This window comes from Musa acuminata, chromosome BXJ3-5 (genome assembly GCF_036884655.1).
Source record: "Musa acuminata AAA Group cultivar baxijiao chromosome BXJ3-5, Cavendish_Baxijiao_AAA, whole genome shotgun sequence".
Classification (NCBI taxonomy): domain Eukaryota; kingdom Viridiplantae; phylum Streptophyta; class Magnoliopsida; order Zingiberales; family Musaceae; genus Musa; species Musa acuminata.
The window spans coordinates 29,257,400-29,278,093 of record NC_088353.1 but is presented as its reverse complement, the minus strand read 5'-3'; the positions used below and the strand labels follow the sequence as shown (position 1 = coordinate 29,278,093).

Here is a 20,694-nt window from a genome sequence, read left to right as displayed (position 1 = left end):
GCGGATCGCTTCCTTCTCCGCGAAGTAATTTCTGCGGTTCCAGAAAATATCTGCCCTCCTCGGTCAGAAAAAGTGGGTCCCACACAGTCACCGGGTGTCGTGTCGATTGGCGATTGGTTGTAATTACGTGCCGTGAACCTAGTGGTCCATACGATGGCTGCACCAGGGGCATAACTATATATCTATATGTAGAGGAAGGGGTAGTAAGGATGCAAGCGAATCCCGCTCACCGCCATTTGCTCCTCGCCTCGCTCGATGACCTTTCTCCGTTCTCCACTGATGGATTTCGGGGGCCGCTCCGCTTCCAACCCCTCCCAATCCCCGCGATTGCGGCCGAAGATGGAACCACCAGGTGAACCTTCGCGCCTCTCGCCGCCATCCCCTTCGGTTTCCCCCTTGCCCGACTCCGCCGCCGCAGCTCCTTCCGCCTTGCAGCCAGATGGCGGAGGTGGCGGCGGGGAGGGAGTCCCCAGGCCGCTCGAAGCGCTTCAGTCTGCCCCCATCCCGCCCTTCCTCTCCAAGACCTACGAGCTCGTTGATGACCCCGCCCTCGACGCGGTCCTCTCGTGGGGCCCCGCCGGCCGGAGCTTCGTGGTGTGGGATCCCGTGGAGTTCGCCCGTGTGGTCCTCCCCCGGCACTTCAAGCATAACAACTTCTCGAGCTTCGTCCGCCAACTCAATACTTATGTGGGTACCATTTTGTTGTTCGTTAATCTCTTTTCCCGTCTTTATATGCTTCCCCTTTCTAATTCTGTTCCCCCAAAGGTGTATTCTTTACTTGTTTTTCCATGTTAATTGGTGCTGAGTTTTGAATGGTGTTAATTCCTATGTAGATTGCTGCTGAGGGCTCCTAAAATCACGTTGTATCCTTCATTCGCATAAACTCGTTATGTAGATCCATTCTTCTTTACTGTTGTACATACTCTTGAATTTGCACATGAAAACTAGTCCTTTTAGTGCCTAGCCCGTGTGTTTTCTGGTGGAAGTATTGTATTTGCTTATGTAAATTGTACAAAGATTTGGTGTTATGTAACAATTATATGAAAATGGAGACTTGACAAGAATAGTTAACAACCGGGATCTACAACTGCCACAAAGCCATCAAGACTGCCCTGTTGATGAGACGTGCCACAATGGGGATGAATTTTTGAAGTATGGCTTATCTTCTCAAAAGGTGAGCTTCAAACTTACAATAGAAGTCATATTAAGTTGGATGAACTGTTTGCTTGTAGATGGCACTGTCATCAAACATGTTTGTGTTCCATACTTGTGCTTCTGTTAGATTAGAAGTTGTACTTCTGTAAACTTCCGTTCGCCTATTTCCTATCTTTGATGTGGCCTTTTTCACATCAAGAGTCGTGATCCTATACTTTTTCTATTACCTGCAAGGTCCACTGGATTATGGCACGTATAGGTTCCTTGCATCTTAAGTGGGGTAAGCTCTTGATGCATGCAAGAGCCGGAGTGGTCTTTCTGAGAAAAGCGTCTAGAATTTGGAAGCCAATTACTTGTTGGCTTAGATGTATTGGGAGTACTTTTAGGTGCATGTTTAGTGTGGAGGGACTAATTATATGATTGATAGAGTTCATGTTTGTATCACTTGACATTGTCTTGTGAGAGTATATAAGTTGATTGCTAGATCTAAGCTAGTGGCTGATTTGACCATAGAAGTGGTATGTAAATTCAATGTCCTTCACCAAAATGTTGAGAATAAACCATGATATCTGAAATCGAGGTAAGGACATGAGGCATCAGAATAATTGTAGGAGATGCTCTATATTTGTTCTTCTTAGAAACTTCAGTGTAAAATCATTCTGCTGACTAAAATCATTGAAAGGAAAGCTCTCATTTATTTGAAGACGATCATATTTCTGATATAAACTTGAATCTTTAGCAATTTGATTGAAGGAATAGGATGCAATGCACTCTACGGAGCAATTAGAAATTAGCAAACTAGATGCTTAGATAGACTATTGGAATAGTTCTTAACAATTGCATGTCCAAAAGCTTTGGCAACTAATGTTTCGTGAAAACTTGCTTACTAGGATCTTTAGGCCTTTAAGTTGTTCAGATATCCTGCTGGAAAATAATGTTAGAGCTTGCCATTTTTGAGACAAACATAATAATAATAATAATAATAATAATAATAATAATAATAATAATAATAATAATAATAACAATAAAAGATAATGGGAATCTGATGACCTTTACCCTGAAATAATTCTGTGGATAATTCTTCAATGAAAGAAATGGAAACATCATCCTCACAGGGCATCATCATGTCATTGTTGAAACTTCTGTAAAATAGATCTTTGGCAGAATAGAGAACTGGTCGAGAGTGTATAATCATAATAAGCAGCCTAATCAAGTTGGCATGAAAAACAAATAACAAGTGAGGAAAAAATGTGGAGTTTATTTTAATATTACAGCAGTGTGACAACTATTGAGGAACCAAATTGAATTGGGACCAAAGTGGAGGAATCTTATTGATGTTTAACATGTTGAGACAGAAATATTCGATAGACAGAGGCTACCATTAGCTAGAAGTTGCAGTATTGGCGAGAACCTTAAGACTGAGTGAATGTTATTGAGGGCTTCTATTTGTTTCATCCCAAGTGGAACTAGGTCTCTGGAAAGTTGCCTTCAGGTATTTTCTTCCTTCATTGTCATCAATAAACCTTTGCTGTAGTTGTTATGGAGTTTTCAAAATTCAGGAAAACTGATGGTAGATATGAATAGTGAAGAAAAAAAATGGGAATTCCAGTTTTGACATTTGAAGTTTTGGAAGGTGAAGTAGATTTATTGATCAGCACATTTTAACAAAGGTAGCTGTAGTGTGAAGCACTATATCTTTAAGAAGTAGCTAGAGGCAAATGTCAAACATTGAATAGGAAAAGATAAGGGCATTTTGAAGCATGGACTTTTGTAGAAAACTATAATATGCTCCTGACATCTCAATTTTTCTCTTAATCTGCAAGCTCCTCCTCTCCAGCCTTGAATACGGCAGCCATCTTCTCACCCTTCTCTCCTCTCCTTTCTTCCCTTCCCATTCCTCATTTCCTTCTCCATCTCTCTTCCTCTTCCTGTCTATTTCTTCTTTTCCTTCCTTATCCTTATCAAGGTTTGATAAATTAAACCTGGATGAAGCATACAAGCTCCATGCCCTTGATCTTTCTCCACCTCAATGCTTAAGTGATGGGCAAACACTAAATATAGAGAACTAGACTAATTCCCTGTAAGTTATAGGGTTGGCAAGGTCCTTTCTTTTGATTGGGTTATGCTGGTCAATATCTTAATGTGCCAGTGACAAAATCTACAATATGTAGCCCAATACAGGGCCCATGATTGTGTTTGAGACCTTCATTTATGAGACATGATGTCCAGGTGAAAATCAGCATTTTATCTGAATAATCCTTGGGCATGACAATGTACTGTGCCATGCCAGTAGCATGTACCATGCCAACCATAGAATTAAACAGGTGGTGTTAGAAGCATTTATAACATAACATGAGTATCTCTTTAAGATCTTGAGACGAGAAAATTCTCTTCCCTATTTCATTTATCAATATGCCCACTCTTGATCTGTTTCTTCTGTTATGAGCAACCAATGTCATGCTGAGAACAAAGAGCCAGGATATGTCTGTTTAAGGAGGCTCGATAGAAAAATTAAAAGGTCCAAGATGCTTATGTATTTGGCTGTGCTTGAAAGGATAGACAAGGATACATAAATTGTAACTATCCATTGATCTTTGCTTGAGCACAGTATGGATAACTATTCAGAATGTAGAGGAAGTAAGAGGTGGCAAAATGGGTTGAATAAGTTGAATACCTGAATTTAAAAAGATAAATATCCTAATTATCTGGATCAAGTTACATAATATTGTTAAAAATTCGGTAACAGCTCGAGGGCAAACAAGTAGAACTAAAGAGAAGACAACTAGGTATATTAAATAGAGCAGTCCTAAAAGACCAAAATGTTTGAAGAGATGAATAATTGTCAAATTTAAAAGCAAACTTGTACCTTTGGATGATTGAGATTTTAATCTACATGAGGTTGGTAATTTTTTATTTTGCAAGTACTTTAGGTGTGTGATATTCATTTGAATAGTCAGTTTTCTTATGTGGGAGGACAGTGATGTTCTGTGTTCATCTTCAAATAAGCAAGTTCTGCAGATTGTGGACACTTCTTCCCTGTGTCATCTTTTTGGATGGTATCCATTGACTAAAAGGCAGCTCATGTCATGGGTCTTCTATCAATACAGGGTCTAGGGATGGTAAATGTATATGGCCTTAACCTTACAAGTAGAGGGGTGGTATTTATCAAGTCCCAAAAGTTCCATGATATTGTTTCACCTGATGAAGTATGAAGGAGAATAGTAAATTATGGGCTTTTTTATTCAGCTTATTAGAAGATGGCTATCAGCTCTATTTCCAGATAACACTTGCAATAAGTGTTACTTGTTAGATTAAGGAGATTGTATGTCAGGCTATATGCTCTTCTTCCAGATAACACTTGCAATATTTGTTGATTGTTATAATTAGGGATTTTTATGTTTCTGAGGTCAATCACTTAGCGTGGCATACTTCTCATGAACTTCCACAGTTCCTAATACAAAAACTTACATAAACAATGTGCATTAGCTGGGTTTATATTCATCTTTGAGGCTGCTAGGCTTTCTTGTGTTATTCTCATAAATATTACTTTACATATTTTTAATAGTCTGATACATGCAGGAAATCTTTGATGTCTAAAACAAATTTTCATTGATTGAAAGGTGAAAACCAGATTCTGTTTTGTACTTCTTTTGGTCAGTACTCTTGAGAAATGTTATGCATTCAACACTCTTCAAATGATTTTTGAATTACTTGGAATGAGAATTTAGTACTTTATGCTTGTAATTTGATGCCTATAACGTGGAGTTCTTCCCGGGACTAGGTCCGTTCAAGCAAGTTTGTTCTTCAGCATGTTTATTATCCATATAAAAGTGAATTGTCATCCCTCAGTTAATAAACTCTATGCAATGATGATACAAAATATTTGTGTCCTTGTATTTACAATATATTTTTGTTAAGTTATAATACCTTGACTGGAAGCAGGTTAATTGAAGCTGATTCACAAAGTATTTCTCCCAACAATGTAATATATGTATGTATATATATATAAATAAATATATATATGTATACATATATATATATGTATACATATACATATACATATCTATATTTATATATGTATGTATATATACATATACATATCTATATGTGTGTGTGTGTGTGTGTGTGTGTGTATATAACTGATTTTTTAGTGATTCTCTTCAGGGTTTTCACAAGATTGATGCTGATAGATGGGAATTTGCGAATGAAGATTTTTTACAAGGAAATAGAGTTTTGTTGAAAAACATTAACAGGCGCAGGTCATCTCAGGTCCACCAAATTGCCATGCAAGTAAGCTTGTCAGCCGAACCGGAGAACTCTGAATTGGAAGGTGAAATCCACATGCTTAAAAGTGATAGGAGTGCTCTGATGCAGGAGATCATGAGATTGCAGCAGGAACACCTCATAACAGTCCAACAGATGGATATGCTCAAACTGCAGATGCAATCAGCAGAACAGAGGCAGAAGCAAATGGTTTCTTTCTTGGCAAAGGTAATTCGAAACCCAGTCTTCTTGGTTCATCTTAGACAGCAGCAGGAGCAGAGTGGCATTGCTTCTCCGAGAGTGATAAGAAAGTTTCTTAAACAAAAACCATCGAGCAACACTGATGCAATCGGATGCATCGACCAAGGTGCGAAGAATATGCTTGGTTTTGAAGTTGTTGCTGCTTCTACATTGCAAGACCCTGAACATGTTGTGAACAAAGAAATTCCAGATATTTTGCCAGATTTTGTTGAGAAACTCGGACTTCATGCAAGTGGAGAAGAACTTATTGAAGGCTTAGATGAAGCTGAAGTTGATGCATTGGCCCCACTGTTTCTGGATGCTACCACTGTTTCATCAATGGCCAAGAATCCTGAGAGCCATCAGAGTCAGATTCAACTTAGCATCACTCCTGCTGAATGTTTTTCATCTCTCTCTCAGGGTGTTGAAACAGAGAGAACTTCTTTCAGTGCTACTGTCCCTCCAAGCGAGAGTATGGCGCAAGATCTGGTTAGTCTTGTCTTAAGGGGAAAGAACACCGTTAGTTACACTTTGGATGCCACCTACGGTGCATCCGAGGATCTCATATCATTCCCTGAAGATGCTTCCGAGGAGAAAATGAGGGACAAAGGACCAGCGAGGGATATTACCATCGACCAGGAAGAAGTATGGGAAGCAGTCACTGAGGCTGGACAACAATCTTTCGGTTGCGAAGGAAATGTCTGGGAGGACTTTGTTCATGATCCCAGTGTGCTGGGTTTTGCTGCTGGACTTGATGTGCCATGGGATCCTGTTTTGCATGTTTTGGATGGAAACTTGGAGTTTGATAAGTGGGACAATTCTGGCTTGTGTTTGCAGGAGTCTGGAGATCAATCTGCATCCTTGAAGAATGATAATCCTGAAAACATGCAACAATAGGATTTCCTGCCCTTTGGGACCCTTGGAAGTCCCATACTACATATACTTATCTTAGGACTCTATTAACTCGAAGATTGTAACGACTAATTTCAACTGTCATTGTTGATGTTATAGCAGCAATCCTTGATTCATTCATTTATGTAAATGATTATTTTGTGTTAGTATTCGTTTTGTATCAAAATGTGTGGCATCCTTATACTTGGAATATACAATTTACCATTTCTTTTGCTGATAGAACCAACAATAGCTATTCTATGGCCTTCATTGGAATGAGGGTGGAAGGCTGGGTAGTAATTAGTCCCTAGTAGGGTTTTCATAAGGAATATGCGAAATGTGTCCTGTGAACTCGAGTTTCTGGAATCTATTTCCTACATCCCAGCCTTGAGTTTGCACCCCTTAATTATGCATTTCAATCTAATAATTCTGGAAGAGGAAAAAGAAAAGCTGTGTTGATGTTCCAATTGCTACCTCATTCAATGGCCTAATTTATGTTGTGTTTAGTTATTTCTTTTCTTTCTTTGGCTTTGTAGTTAATTTTGAGTCTCGACAACAACTTGATTAAACTATTGTTGTTATGCGTTAACTCGATCTCAGCATTTGGTGTGGGCAATTAATGATCTTAGGATAAATGATGAAGGGGATTGATTGACTCTTAGAATCTTGCAATTTAACTGTCAAAAATGTTCATCAATTAGATTAGCTGAGATCCGTTACTTTCTTTCTTTTCAAAATCATCATTTTATTTGACCCACTTAAGCTAAGTTATAGGATTCGTTAATCAAGTTTGAGATGAAGTAGCAAGTAGAAAAATAAATCCGAGTTGGATCAGGAAGAATGAACTCGAATATCTAAACAATTAATCGAGTTAAGATTTAAGTTAAAAACCAAATGGTAGTCTCTTTTCTTAATCCGAGTTGGAGATAGAAAGAGAGAGGATGGAAATAATAGAAAATTTAGGATTTTATTGTAGTTACTACGCCCAAGTTGGATCTGAACTCATAACATGTAAATCTATATTGTATAAAAAAAATCAAATCAAATCGAATCAAATAGAAATTCATCAAAATTTAAATTTCGTTTATCTGAATTAAATACAAACATAAGTTACTTAGTTTGATTTGATTTTTATTTTTATTTTTTTGCTTTAAGAATATATTATATTTTAAGGTGTTACGTTTTCATGTTCGGTAAAATTTGCCGTGAAAATTTTCACGTTCGCAGGGATAAAATTCATTAGGAGTATTATTCTTATCTTATGTTTTCATTGTCTTATTTTGTATTTTGGGGAATCGAACCGGACATGATTTCAGGAGCGAACCGAACCGACCCGACCCGACCCGACCCGACCCGATCGATTCCTGAATCGACGGGTTCGTTGCCACCACACTCACCAACCCACCGGGACTGGTGAGGAAAGTACGTGTCGAGTGGGTAGACATGATATGCTTCGATTAACAGGACACAGCTGTTCGATAACTATTCTCATCGCATGCGTCCTACTCGGGTGATTCCACCGCTCACGGAGATGGCAGCTTCTCTCACCGAAGCCGGCGCCAAGTTCGTCGCCCCCGCCTCCCGCTCCTCCGCCGTCGTCCGCCTCCGCCCCTTCGTCGCCATCCGCGTGCCCCGCATCCTCCCCCATGCCACTTCCACCCTCCGGCTCCGGCCCGCCGCCTTCCCTCGGTGCTTCGCTTCGGCACCCGCCGCCGTTGCCTCCTCGACCACCATCTCCGTCGGCGACAAGCTCCCCGACGCCACCCTCTCCTACTTCGGCCCCGACGAGGAGATCAAGACCGTCACCGTCTCGGAGCTCACCAAGGGCAAGAGAGCCGTGCTCGTCGCCGTCCCGGGGGCCTTCACCCCGACGTGCACCCAGAAGCACCTCCCCGGCTTCGTGGAGAAGGCCGGGGAGCTGCGCGCCAGGGGCGTGGACACCATCGCTTGCGTCTCCGTCAACGACGTCTTCGTGATGCGGGCGTGGAAGGAGGACCTCAAGATCGGGGACGAGGTGCTGCTGCTCTCCGACGGCAACGGGGACTTCACCAGGGCCCTCGGCGTTGAGCTCGACCTGCGGGACAAACCCGCGGGCCTGGGCGTCCGGTCCCGGCGCTACGCGATGCTGGTGGAGGACGGCGTCGTCAAAGTCCTCAACTTGGAAGAGGGCGGCGCCTTTACCTTCAGCGGCGCGGACGACATGCTGAAAGCCCTCTAATCCCAATCCTTCCTTCTCTCTTCTCCTCCTCTTTCGTCTTCAGGTTGGTGGTCTACTGTTCGTTTCTTCCATAATGTTGGATTCGGAGAAATCGCATCTTGCTACGGTTGCAGTTTATTATGGTTTCAGATCATGAAATAATGGGAACCTTATGATCATTAACGCCTTCTTTATTATATTGTTTTAGCTCCTGGCTTTTTGGAGATCACGTGATGGTTGTGTTTTGGTATCATAATTGTGGGTGGAAGACGTGTTTGTTGAAATGCCAGAGTAAAGAAACTGAGAGATCAACATGGAAGTTGTTGGGTAACATAAGCAGAGTATTACAAAAAACTTGAGAAATAGGTCAATTTTTAAGAGGCATATTCTCGTGGAAATGTTTGGGACATTTTCTAACAAAGCATGTGCACGCTACCTTATTTATTGGACCTCATTCATTCCAAGAACTAGCAATTGCGCTTGTGTAGCGAATACATTTTATTTTCTTTTGTATATTTTTCCTGTTTGTCATTGTTCTAATTCTTCTGGTTGTGCGGTATGTTGATTTCTGTGCAATATTGATGCAGTTAAAGCCTCAAGGGTGTTAGGAGTTTGAGATTTGAAGTTTGTCTGAGACAATTGTATGGTAAGTTTAACATGAAAAGAATTAGGAGCCTATATATTAAAATTAGTTTACCTTATAAATCCTGGATGGATATAGAGTGCCTTAAGATTGGGCTTTCGATGGAGACAAAACAAAGAAATATCATGGCTGTCTGCTTTTTCGTTACCTCAATCTGCCTATTTAAGAATGATAAGAAGAAAGAGTATAGTTGTTTTTTGTTTTTGGAATAGTTGGAAAAACTAGGTTGGAATAGATTGTTTTTAATATGGATCTTGAAGAAACTAGTATTGTACACCAATTTCCAAGAGAAAGGGGGAAAAAGAAAAAAAGGAAGAAAAGGAAGGCTTAGGTTCATGTTCTCTCTGGAACTTCAGTTTCCTTATTGGCCATTCATTTCATTCCTCATTTCTCTTATAAATTATTTGTCGCATATACGAATGATTAATAGCAGAATTTTATTTTCTTTTCCTTCTCGATGAGTATCTGTTTATTTATGAACTTATCTAAAGTTCGAAACCAATGCCTATAGATTCCATCCTGCATCTGTTTTGTTATTAGGGATCGGGTGACGAGTCTTCCTCTCTATTCTGATGTGCTTCGCCTGTAAGTTCTACAATTTAACTGAAAACTGTCTTGTAAATTATTTTTGGCTGATCGACACTGTTAAGTCACTCCTTATCTTTTCACCTCTTTCTGCCTATTTGTTTCATCTCTTTCTGCTACATCTGTTGCTTGGTATTTGCTAGCAAAATCTTCAGTTAATTGAATCTCAGTTGATATTCTTGTTTGCTTTTCCTTCTTGATGACCAGCTGTTTGCTTTGAAACATATCTAAACCAATGCCGATAGCTTCTACCCTATATCTGCATTCTTTGGTGGATGCATCAAAGTTTTCAGAATCTTCCTTTCTATTTTGTTCCGTAATGTTATACAATTGAAGAACTGTCTCCTAATCATATGAAGAAGTCACTATATAACTAGGTTGATGAGTTATGAGTCTGCTAGCAGTTTTGTGGTGAGTTGTTATATTAGGAGCACAGTTATAATCATAATAGCTAATAGGGCTGCAACTTATTGTACCTTTGAGATCTAAGCACAATGTGATATCATACTTTGAGCCCCTATTGCAACAATCACCAGATTGCTGCAAACTATTAGAGAGTTACAAGAAGGGGTCCCTTGGTATGTTCCCAGGTTTTCACCTAAATCATCATTTTGTGCAGTAACCATCTTAGACTCGTATGATGGGTTCTAAAGGAAAGGATAACATATAACAATTTTATTGATGCGTCTTAAAATGATGGGTAATAAAATTATTACTTGTGTCATTCCTCATGACACACCTCTGTGTTGTAGGTTATATGTGAAAGGTATAGTCATCTTAATGTCTTGTATTACTCTATAGTGGATACTGATGCTGTCCAAATGTCTCATTCTTCACTTGTTTCAGATTAGGCCTCAAGTAGTAGTAGTAGCAGTAGTAGCAGTAGCAGTAGCAGTAGCAGTAGCAGTAGCAGTAGCAGTAGTAGTAGTAGTAGTAGTAGTAGTAGTAGTAGTAGTAGCTGCAGCTGCTGCTCAGCAGCAGCAGCAGCAGTAGTAGTAGTAGTACATAACAAAACTAACTCATGTAAACTAAGAAGATAACAAAACTAGGCACATAACAAGGCTAAGAAGATAACAAAACTAGGAAGATAACAAAACTAGGCACATAACAAAACTAAGAAGATAACAAAACTAGGCACAATCTCATAGTAGTAATAGACTAATAGTAGTAGTAGTAGTAGTAAACAGACTCATGTAAACTAAGAAGATAACAAAACTAGACAAAATCTCATACTATACCCTTAATTTGTGCCATCTAATGTGACTTCTTTGCCCAGTTTAGGCACATTACTATGTTTGATTGACTGCCATCGAATGTGACTTCTTTCCCCAATTTAGGCACATTACTATGTTTGATTGACTGCATGTAAACTAAGAAGATAACAAAACTCGACAAAATCTCATACCATACCCTTAATTTGTGCCATCTAATGTGACTTCTTTCCCCAATTTGGGCACATGGATCGTTGACTCAGGTAAGACTGGTCTGATCCTTAGAACGGCTTACCGTGAAAGATGGATGCAAATGCATGAAAAAGTCAACCATTCCTATTAGTCACCTGTCTTGAAATTTTTTTCCTAAGTGACAAATGACCTAAGAGGATAAAGTGTCACAATTAATAATATATGATTTCTACTATAGTATAAATATTTATTTATTTCTTCTGAAATGGCTTGGGATGATAGGTCAATGAGAGAGACATAATACCGTCTAGTTTGGGTATCAGAGGCAATATTAGTGGTTGATGAGTCCATGATTTGTGTGTGACATCGTGAAATCATTGGGAAAACAAAATATGTGAACACCTAATTAATTGCTCCACTTGATTGGGTTACTGCTCTCCTATCACAATTCTCAACGTCCAAATGGATACTTGGACCCCACTCATATGACACATACAAAATAGCAACATGAACTCATTTTGGATGTTCTATAAACTATTCTGAAAATTTTAGGAATAAACAATTCAAGTTGATGGCTTGAGTGTCTCCTTTACCACTTGTCGATAAGACAATATCGACAGAACCACCTCTCCATGCTAAAAAAATGTGTATAGGGCAAATGGTGAAGAAATTTCTTTGACCGATTCATGCAGACCATAAAAAAGGTTGAAAGCCACAGACATCTCCAATCCACTGATGTAGACAAAAGACTGGACTCTTCTTTCTACCATGAGAGACGATGCATGTAGTGAAGCTTCTACTTTGTGATGCTATTCCTATTCCCTCGAGGAATGGATGGCATACCAACTAAATTGACATCACAACCAAAGCAAGACTGGGGAGGGAGGTTGGCCTCTTTTGTTATGTGCTGGGAACAGTGGACTTGCAGACAACTCGGTTCTTTACAGCTGCCATTTGAAAGCTTATTGTTTGATGCTTGTTTTTCTCTAACATGTCAAATGGCCATGGTGTTAGAAGGAATATGTTATCCTACTAACAACAATTTGGTGGGTTGAAGATATAGCAAGTTGTTGAATTAAGAAGCTTGCTCTGATGCCTTGCTGCTTTTTTTTTTTATTGTTCATTGATGAGGTTGTTAGTGATGCACCTGATTAAATGAGATCAGCAAGCAGTTCTCTTGCATCAAATATTATATGTAGCAGGCTTATACAACTCTGATATACAAGTGACAGCAAATCTGCAGGATATATTCCTTCCTACCATACTTATTTGGTTTTTTGGGCCAATGATTGATTGGTTTGTGCTGATTTGTCTGCAAGGACGAACTGATTTGGTAGGGGATTCATCTCTTGACAAAACCACAAAGCTGTAGCTGTGGCAGCAGCATTTGTTTTGTTCTCCATCCATGATCTATCATTCTACAGGAGGACTGCTGTGATGAGAAAGGGCAAGGCAGCACGGGCATCTGACTTGCTGCTCGGCAAGAATAAAGGACAATTACCAATGCCTTCGACTTGGTTTTAGATCTGAGGAAAGGTGTTAGGAGATTCATTGTATCAAAGGCACGCTGATTCTTCATGGTTGGGAGTAGACTATGGCAACACATTGTCAAAGTGATGTTACTGGCAGTACAGGCAAACATCATAGCCATGTTAGCGGCAGTACATGAATGATTGTTGATGTGTCTCCTCTTACCTTCATAATCTAAGCTGGCTCAGGTGCCTGCAGGTAAGTGAAGGGACCGTAGAGAAATGCCATGTTTCCTTGGACGAAAAACAAGTGTGTCTTGTTCTTCGTGGAGATGCAAACAGTTGTGGGTAATCACAAGATTGCTTTGGGTTCTCTAGTCATAGAGAACTAAGTGAGTTATTCTGCTGCTTTGAAGCAAAGCGATCGACGAAGGTGGGTGGATCTCGTTGAGTCCTGCGTGCGCAACAGGAAGCCAAAGAAATCTGATGTGACGCCATGAACGTGGATGCTAATTGTCTGTAACAGCTTCTCCTACCTACCACTGCGCACTGTCGGCAACTCCTGGGATGTGCTGCTCGGGCTGTTCGTTCAACCATGCACGGCATTCGGAGCAAGTCTTCTTCCTGACTGCGGAAGAAGAAGAAGAACAGCATACGATTGCGAGAACAGCATAGAAAAGTGTAATGGTAGATGATGAGGAAGGATGAATGAAGAATAGAATTCTGAGAAAGGGATCCAAATACACACTATCAGACTAAGTGACGGGATAAACACAAAGACATCTATCGTCGTTTCATGATCCCATTCTTCTTCTCTTTTGCTCTCTTCCTCTCTTTTTTTTATGGCACCACCTATATGAAGAATATTTTCATTTTACCGAACATACATAGGGAGATTCATCAACATAATTCTGTCTCTCATTTGCTCTGCTGACCTTGTCTCCATCAAGATCCAATGACAAGGTAGCAGGATGTCATGTCATCACTCAGCAGCAGCAACTTACTTTCTGCTTGTGATGAATTAGCAGAGGATGTCACGTTAGCAGTCAGCAAGCAGTGGCTGAAAATTCTCATTGGCATGCAACGAAAGCCATCATCCTTTGCGTTGCTAACCTTGAGTGATAAGAGTTGAGATAGCAGGACGCCATATTAGCACTCAGCAGCAGCTTGAGATCCCTTCCGCATCTGTTGAGGTAGGTGGCCGGATGTCATATTAGCACACAGCAGTAGCTGCAGATTCTAATTGTGATGGCGCAAAAAGGATGTCACAGTAGCGACTCAGCTGCAGTTGCCGAGGAGCAAACAGGGGAAGCGGTAACAAGCAAGCCGAACCCCGTGCTTCTAGGACTGGGAGGCGTCAGGTAACCGGAAAGCAACCCTGGTGGCGGCGCCGCCCCATGATTTGTGCCGGCAAGTACTAGTTCTTGATGGTAAACGGTGGTGGCGCTGTCGCTGCCGCCGCCTCGGCACTGCCACGTTTCGATTGGGCTTTGTCGGTGGTCTTCATTTCTGCTCCCTTGCTTAGACCCGACTGGCTTATACATATTAAACTACAACAAATAATATTATTATTATTATCGATTATTAATATGCCTAGAATATGAATATCTGAGAAATCCAATATTTTTAATCTATTATATCTACAAAACAATTAATGTGAAAATAATATTATTCCACACATTGTGGCTATTGAGTGGCTTAAATCAAGACTTGCAAACCAAATCAGTAGAAATGAGGGGTAAATTTTAAATTTTGATGTAGAAAATGATGCTAAGGCTAAATTACTAAAAAACAGAAAAAAAAAAAAAACAAAAAATCTTTTTTTCTTTTTCGTTTTAGCTGATGGGCTATTGTTTATTTAAAGGGTGTGCGCACACAATCGTGTCCCGGCCGGGTTTTCTCTCCCTCCTTCCCTCTACGTTAGTGTCTTCCTCTCGCTCCCCTCCCTCTCGCCTTGGGGGAGAAGAGACAGGACCAAGGTTGAGAGTTCTGTGGAGGAAGCACAATTCAAAGACGATCACGGCGTTCTACCTTTCGCTTGCTACCCTCTTGTTTCCTTCCTATCATCCTCTGCGCACATGCTGGTTTAGGTGAATCTTGTCAGAGAAAGGGCTCTTCTCTTCGTCGTTCTCTTTCTCTCTTATTGCTAGATCCGTAGGTGAAGAGGAAGGCAGTCCTGCGCCACCCGGGTAGCTTTTGCAATTTGAGCTTTGTGCATTCCGCTAGTTGCTTTGCTCCGGAGATCAAGCGAGGAAGCAGAGAAGAGAAGATGGACAGGCTATCTTCGACGGCCATTCTTCCGGAGGCGTTCCAGGGGGCGAGGGACGACATCACGGAGCAGCTGGGGGTCGTATGGCAGCAGATCAAGGCGCCGGTGATCGTCCCCCCGCTGCGGCTCTCCGTTCTCCTCTGCCTGGCCATGTCCGTCATGCTCTTCGTCGAGAAAGTGTACATGGCCGTCGTCATCGTCCTCGTCAAGCTTTTCCGCCGCCGGCCCGAGACGCGCTACAAGTGGGAGCCGATGGGGGACGACGCCGAGCTTGGCAATGCCGCCTACCCCATGGTCCTCGTTCAAATCCCCATGTACAACGAAAAGGAGGTCTCACCTCACTCCTCCCACCTGCCCGGAATTTCCTTGAACCGTAACCTCATGTTACGCCTGCATCCCTACAGGTGTACCAGCTCTCCATTGGAGCTGCGTGCGGGCTCTCATGGCCATCAGACCGTATCATAATCCAAGTGCTCGACGATTCCACAGATCCCGCGATCAAGGTAAAAGACTTCCAATGCATCAAATCAATGCTCGAAACTTTTGTTCTCTCTCTAACTTTTGCGAGGGAAGAATAAAGCATCCGTACTCACCGATTAGAATGCTCAGAGTGCTCATTGATTGCATCATTCATTGCCTGCATTAATCACCAAAAGACTCTCTCTCTCTCTCTCTCTCCAGCAGGTACTCTACATTCTATACTCTGCTTCAAACACTCACAGCTAACTGCATCCTGTGGCAGGAGCTGGTGCAGATAGAGTGCCGCAGGTGGGCGAGCAAAGGGGTGAACATCAAGTACGAGATCAGGGACAACAGGAACGGCTACAAGGCCGGAGCGCTCAAGGAGGGGATGAAGCACAACTACGTCAAGCAGTGCGACTACGTTGCCGTCTTCGACGCCGACTTCCAGCCGGAACCCGACTTCCTGTGGCGCACCATCCCCTTCCTCGTCCACAACCCCCAGATTGGCCTCGTCCAGGGCCGCTGGAAGTTCGGTAACGCACTCCTCCCCCTTGCCGACACTCCAAACTCATCCTCACCATCCTCCCTCTGCTTCGTGCTTGTTTTACCTGCGCATCTACCCTGCTTCACACCGAGACTTGGGAGCTCGGAAATGGTCCCTCTGCATCAATCGCCATGTTTGGTGCGACTATGACAGTTTCTCCCTACTGACCTCGATTCAGTCACGGGGAGCAAATTGGAACGAGGAAGAGTGTCGGTCATTTTTCTATACGTATAGGTTATGCCATCCGTACGATATAGGAGTTTGGGTTTACCTTAGACCAGGAGAGCCGCGAATGATTGCGGTTGGATCGGAGCCGCAGTCCATTCGGCTCCTGTTGGTGATGGGGTCATTTTCAGGTCAAAAGTCAAACACAGTTGCTTATGATTAACATCGACGTAATAGAAACAATATTGACAGTGCAGCTGGTCCTACATTCTTTAACAACATTAGCTTTTGGACCGAGAACATTATTAACTTTGATTGGACTTATTATGGTGATATGGGTGAAACGCCTAGCTGAGCTTATATGCTCTCAATATTTTTAAGCCATATTTTCATATGTGTTTTAACAGCACCATTTCCTATAAGGAAAATGCTGACCGGCATTACCTGGTGAGCTCTATTATGTTTACCAATTTCATTATTGCTATTTCTATTGCTCCTCGGTGATCATTCAGGCATGTCTTGGTCGTGTGCCAAGTATCCTTACACGCTTCTGGAAGCACAGATGCGGATGCATATCCTTTCAGATTTCAGTGGCCAGCGGGGATCTTTACGAATCCAATAGCCCACTTGTGTATATATATATATATATATTTTATTTTTTTTTCAATCGAAAATAAATATATTATTTGTCTATTCCAAGAAGTTATTTTCCTACAGTTCCGACCTATCTTAAATATCGGGTGGGGTCCGTCTACAGCGTTGACGAGTCAAAATCTACATTATGATTACACACCATAACAAATGACCTTGTAACTGAGCCACGTAGCCGTACCTCTGGAACCCACCGAATCCAGCCAATTGTTAATCGTGTGTATCGCCTTTTCCTCGGTGATTCGTTCGCGGAGGGTAGGTTTGCCGAGCACCGTAACATTATAGAAGCAAAAACAGCAACGTCCATCCTGTTGCCGCCACCCACGCGCCTTGCCTACCTAGCGACGCGTGGCTTGGTGGGACCTGCTCGCGGGGGTCGTCACCTCTTCGTCTTTGTTCATCCCTGTCTTTTGGAGTCGACCGTCTCGAGTGTCGGATACTGGCTTTCCTTACCAGCCTTTGCTATGCATGCATTGCAGTGAATTCGAATGAATGTTTGATGACAAGGATGCAGGAGATGTCCTTGGATTACCATTTCACTGTGGAGCAACAAGTGGGATCCTCCACCTATGCCTTCTTCGGGTTCAATGGTGAGTTCCTGATGCACCTCAGAACCAGGAGATAGGGAAGGGCTTCATTCTGTTCTCGTTAGTGACTGGATTCTGTTCACAGGGACTGCTGGGGTTTGGAGGATCGCAGCTCTCAATGAAGCTGGAGGCTGGAAGGACAGGACCACAGTCGAGGACATGGATTTGGCTGTTCGAGCAAGCCTCAAGGGATGGAAATTCATATTCCTTGGAGACCTCAAGGTATTCGGAGAATTGCCTCATCATCATCCTTCCTTGTAGCTCACGCATTATCTACCGCAACTCCAAGTGTGCGTTTACTGGCTCTGACTTCATGGATGTTGAAGCAATTCAAAAAGGGAAATCTAGTTGAATCGAGTTCTTCCATGACTTGTTAATCCAGTTCATGATTTCAATGGAATCTCTGTTTTCAGGTTAAAAGTGAACTACCAAGTACTCTCAAGGCCTACCGCTATCAGCAACATCGATGGTCCTGCGGTCCAGCGAACTTGTTCAGGAAAATGGCCATGGATATCGCTAGGAACAAGGTAAAAGTTAGCTTGCAACATCAAAAGATGGAACACAAATCCAATTAACATTCTACATTATCTGATCAAGTTGTTTCTGTCTCTCTGTAAAATACAGAATGTAACTCTCTGGACGAAAGTTCATGTGATCTACAGCTTCTTCTTCGTTCGTAAGATTGTAGCTCACATCGTGACCTTCGTATTCTACTGCGTGGTGATCCCTGCGACTGTCTTGGTCCCTGAGGTGGAAGTGCCCAACTGGGGTTTAGTCTATATTCCTTCCACCATCACACTTCTGAATGCTGTCGGAACACCGAGGTCCCTAACCGACTTCATCTCTTTTGATCAAAACTTTAAGATAGCTTACTCGATTCATCTTCGCAGGTCTCTTCACTTGCTGGTGTTCTGGATCCTTTTCGAGAACGTCATGTCCTTGCACAGAACAAAAGCAACCTTGATTGGCCTCTTGGAAGCAGGGAGAGTGAATGAATGGGTGGTCACCGAGAAGCTAGGGGATGTCATGAAGACAAAAGTGGCTGCCAAGGCAGCGAGGAAGCCAAGAATTAGAATTGGCGATAGGTAAGCCATCCCATATGCGCGCATCTTTTCCATGTCAAGTTCCATCTTTATTCAACAACCTGCATAGTAAGGTGCTCTTTGTGTTGTTTTGGAGATCAGGCTGCATCTACTGGAGCTCTTCACAGGAGCCTATCTCTTCTTCTGTGGCTGCTACGACCTGTCTTTCGGAAAGAACCATTACTACCTCTACCTCTTCCTCCAAGCAATCACCTTCTTCGTCGTCGGCTTTGGTTATGTTGGCACCTTTGTTCCACAAACTTAGTAGCAGTTTTTTGCTTGGATACATTGTGGCGGTGCTGAATCTTTTGGCTGGATCGCGTGCATAAAGAGCTTAAGCAGGGCAGTGAGGGAAAGAAGCATTTCATTGTTGATCGACTAGGGAGACAGAAAGATGCGTGATAGGATCCTTGTGTGAATACCCAAGTTGAGTGTTATGGTTTACAGAAACCTAATAGATAGTAGGGCAGGTTGAGTCTCCTCCCCACCCCACCCCACCAGCTGTTACTGTAGGAGGGGGTGGATTTAGCTTGAAGATGAGAATGTGTGGAAGCAAACACCTTTAGATGAATTATGGTCATTGAATTTGCCCAACACTCTCTTTGCAATGTTTTATTCAAGAAAAAAGAAAGGAAAAATGTGATAAAAAGGACCAAGTAATCGGATTGTGTTCCGAGCAATTAACAGTATTGTATTAGTATTACTGTTCCGAGCAATCAAATGCATGTGCTTCTCATTCGTATTCCTTTTCCGAAAAATTTTCTAATGTGTTGCTCAATTTTATGTGAAACACTAATTAGAGTGTAAACAAAAGTGTAACGAAGGACCGAGTTTATAAGGGCCAAATGAGCTGCCTAACGTAAGAGAGAGCCTTGCAATTGTTGTCATGGGTAAAAAGGAAGGGGTTTTTCCAAGCGTCCATATGGTTCCAAGGTATATTTCTACTCTGTTAAAAGAAATCTTCTATTCTTTTATCAATACATAGATGAAAATTTTTCTTTTTTTCTATATCGAAAAAGGAACAAATATATCTTTTAGTTTATGTACAGGTAAGTGGGTTAGGGAAGAAAATTTTAAATTAGAGAAATTATTTTTTTATTATTAATTTATTTAGTAATTAATACATTCAAAATTGATTAAATACACTAATCATATTTCTCTTTCAAATTAATTCTTAAACTAGAATGTCATTAACATACTCTTAGCATTTTAAGGGAGTGATAAGACTAATATTATTACCTTCATCTCTCGTGGTGGAGAGACATTGGACTACTAAAATGTAGTTATAAAATCAATGGAGAATCGTTAATCAAGTACTAATACAAACCTAAGCATGTATTAATCAATAGAGAATCATTGATCAACTCATGACTTAAGGTTAAGAAAATTATATAGGGGAAGGACCTTTGGAATAACTTCTCAAGAGTAATAATCATTCTAAATATTGTAAATATTGTGAGTATGTATGTATGTCCTTCTAGATATTAAATCCTAAGCATTAATAATCATGATCCACTAGTATAATATGTAAATAAGAAATGATAAATATTTTTAATATTATTATCATGAGAGATTTTGTTAAAAAAATATTGTGTATATAATATCCATAAAATGATTTGGGCTCAAATATTTATGTCCCATCATGCTGATAAGTCGATTTCTTTAGACTATAAATCCTAAGCATTAATAATCATGGTCCATTGGTATTATAATATGTAAATAAGAAATGATAAATATTTTTAATATTATTATCATCACATGAGAGATTTTGTTAAAAAAATATTATGTATATAATATTCATAAAATGATTTGGGCTCAAATATTTATGTCCCATCATGCTGACGAGCAGATTTCTATATCCTAAGCATTAATAATCATTGTCCAAGGGTATAATATGTAAATAAGAAATGATATATATTTTTAATATTATTATTGAGAGATTTTGTTAAAAAATATTATGTATATAATATTCATAAAATGATTTGGGCTCAAATATTTATGTCTCATCATACTGACAAGTCGATTTCTTTAGACCGTAAATCCTAAGCATTAATAATCATGGTCCACTGGTATTATAATATGTAAATA

At 40.9% G+C, this 20,694-nt stretch overlaps 3 protein-coding genes across 5 annotated transcripts; all 3 read left to right on the top strand.

Annotated features, from left to right (window-relative positions):
- Nucleotides 1-213: 213 nt before the first annotated feature.
- On the top strand, nt 214-6,700 carry LOC135637567 (heat stress transcription factor A-3-like). Of its 2 annotated transcripts, XM_065150154.1 has the most exons (3): nt 214-687; nt 5,320-5,445; nt 5,530-6,700. In XM_065150154.1, the coding sequence occupies exons 1-3, from the start codon at nt 256-258 to the stop codon at nt 6,553-6,555; spliced, it is 1,584 nt and encodes a 527-aa protein (XP_065006226.1). In that variant the 5' UTR covers nt 214-255; the 3' UTR covers nt 6,556-6,700. The 2 variants fall into 2 exon arrangements, with proteins under 2 accessions (XP_065006226.1, XP_065006225.1); XM_065150153.1 differs by having other exon boundaries at nt 5,320-6,700.
- Nucleotides 6,701-8,005: 1,305 nt separating this feature from the next.
- LOC135637954 (peroxiredoxin-2E-1, chloroplastic-like) lies at nt 8,006-9,278 on the top strand. The gene is made up of 2 exons (XM_065150854.1): nt 8,006-8,810; nt 8,955-9,278. The coding sequence occupies exon 1, from the start codon at nt 8,045-8,047 to the stop codon at nt 8,765-8,767; it is 723 nt and encodes a 240-aa protein (XP_065006926.1). The 5' UTR covers nt 8,006-8,044; the 3' UTR covers nt 8,768-8,810; nt 8,955-9,278.
- Nucleotides 9,279-14,775: 5,497 nt separating this feature from the next.
- Nucleotides 14,776-19,200, top strand: LOC135637946 (glucomannan 4-beta-mannosyltransferase 9-like). Of its 2 annotated transcripts, XM_065150846.1 has the most exons (9): nt 14,776-15,445; nt 15,520-15,618; nt 15,858-16,110; nt 17,417-17,527; nt 17,610-17,746; nt 17,938-18,051; nt 18,149-18,348; nt 18,415-18,609; nt 18,709-19,200. In XM_065150846.1, exons 1-9 carry the CDS (start codon nt 15,116-15,118, stop codon nt 18,869-18,871), a joined length of 1,602 nt encoding a protein of 533 aa, XP_065006918.1. In that variant the 5' UTR covers nt 14,776-15,115; the 3' UTR covers nt 18,872-19,200. The 2 variants fall into 2 exon arrangements, with proteins under 2 accessions (XP_065006918.1, XP_065006917.1); XM_065150845.1 differs by having other exon boundaries at nt 14,970-15,445; nt 18,149-18,609; nt 18,709-19,017.
- The last annotated feature ends 1,494 nt before the right edge of the window (nt 19,201-20,694 follow it).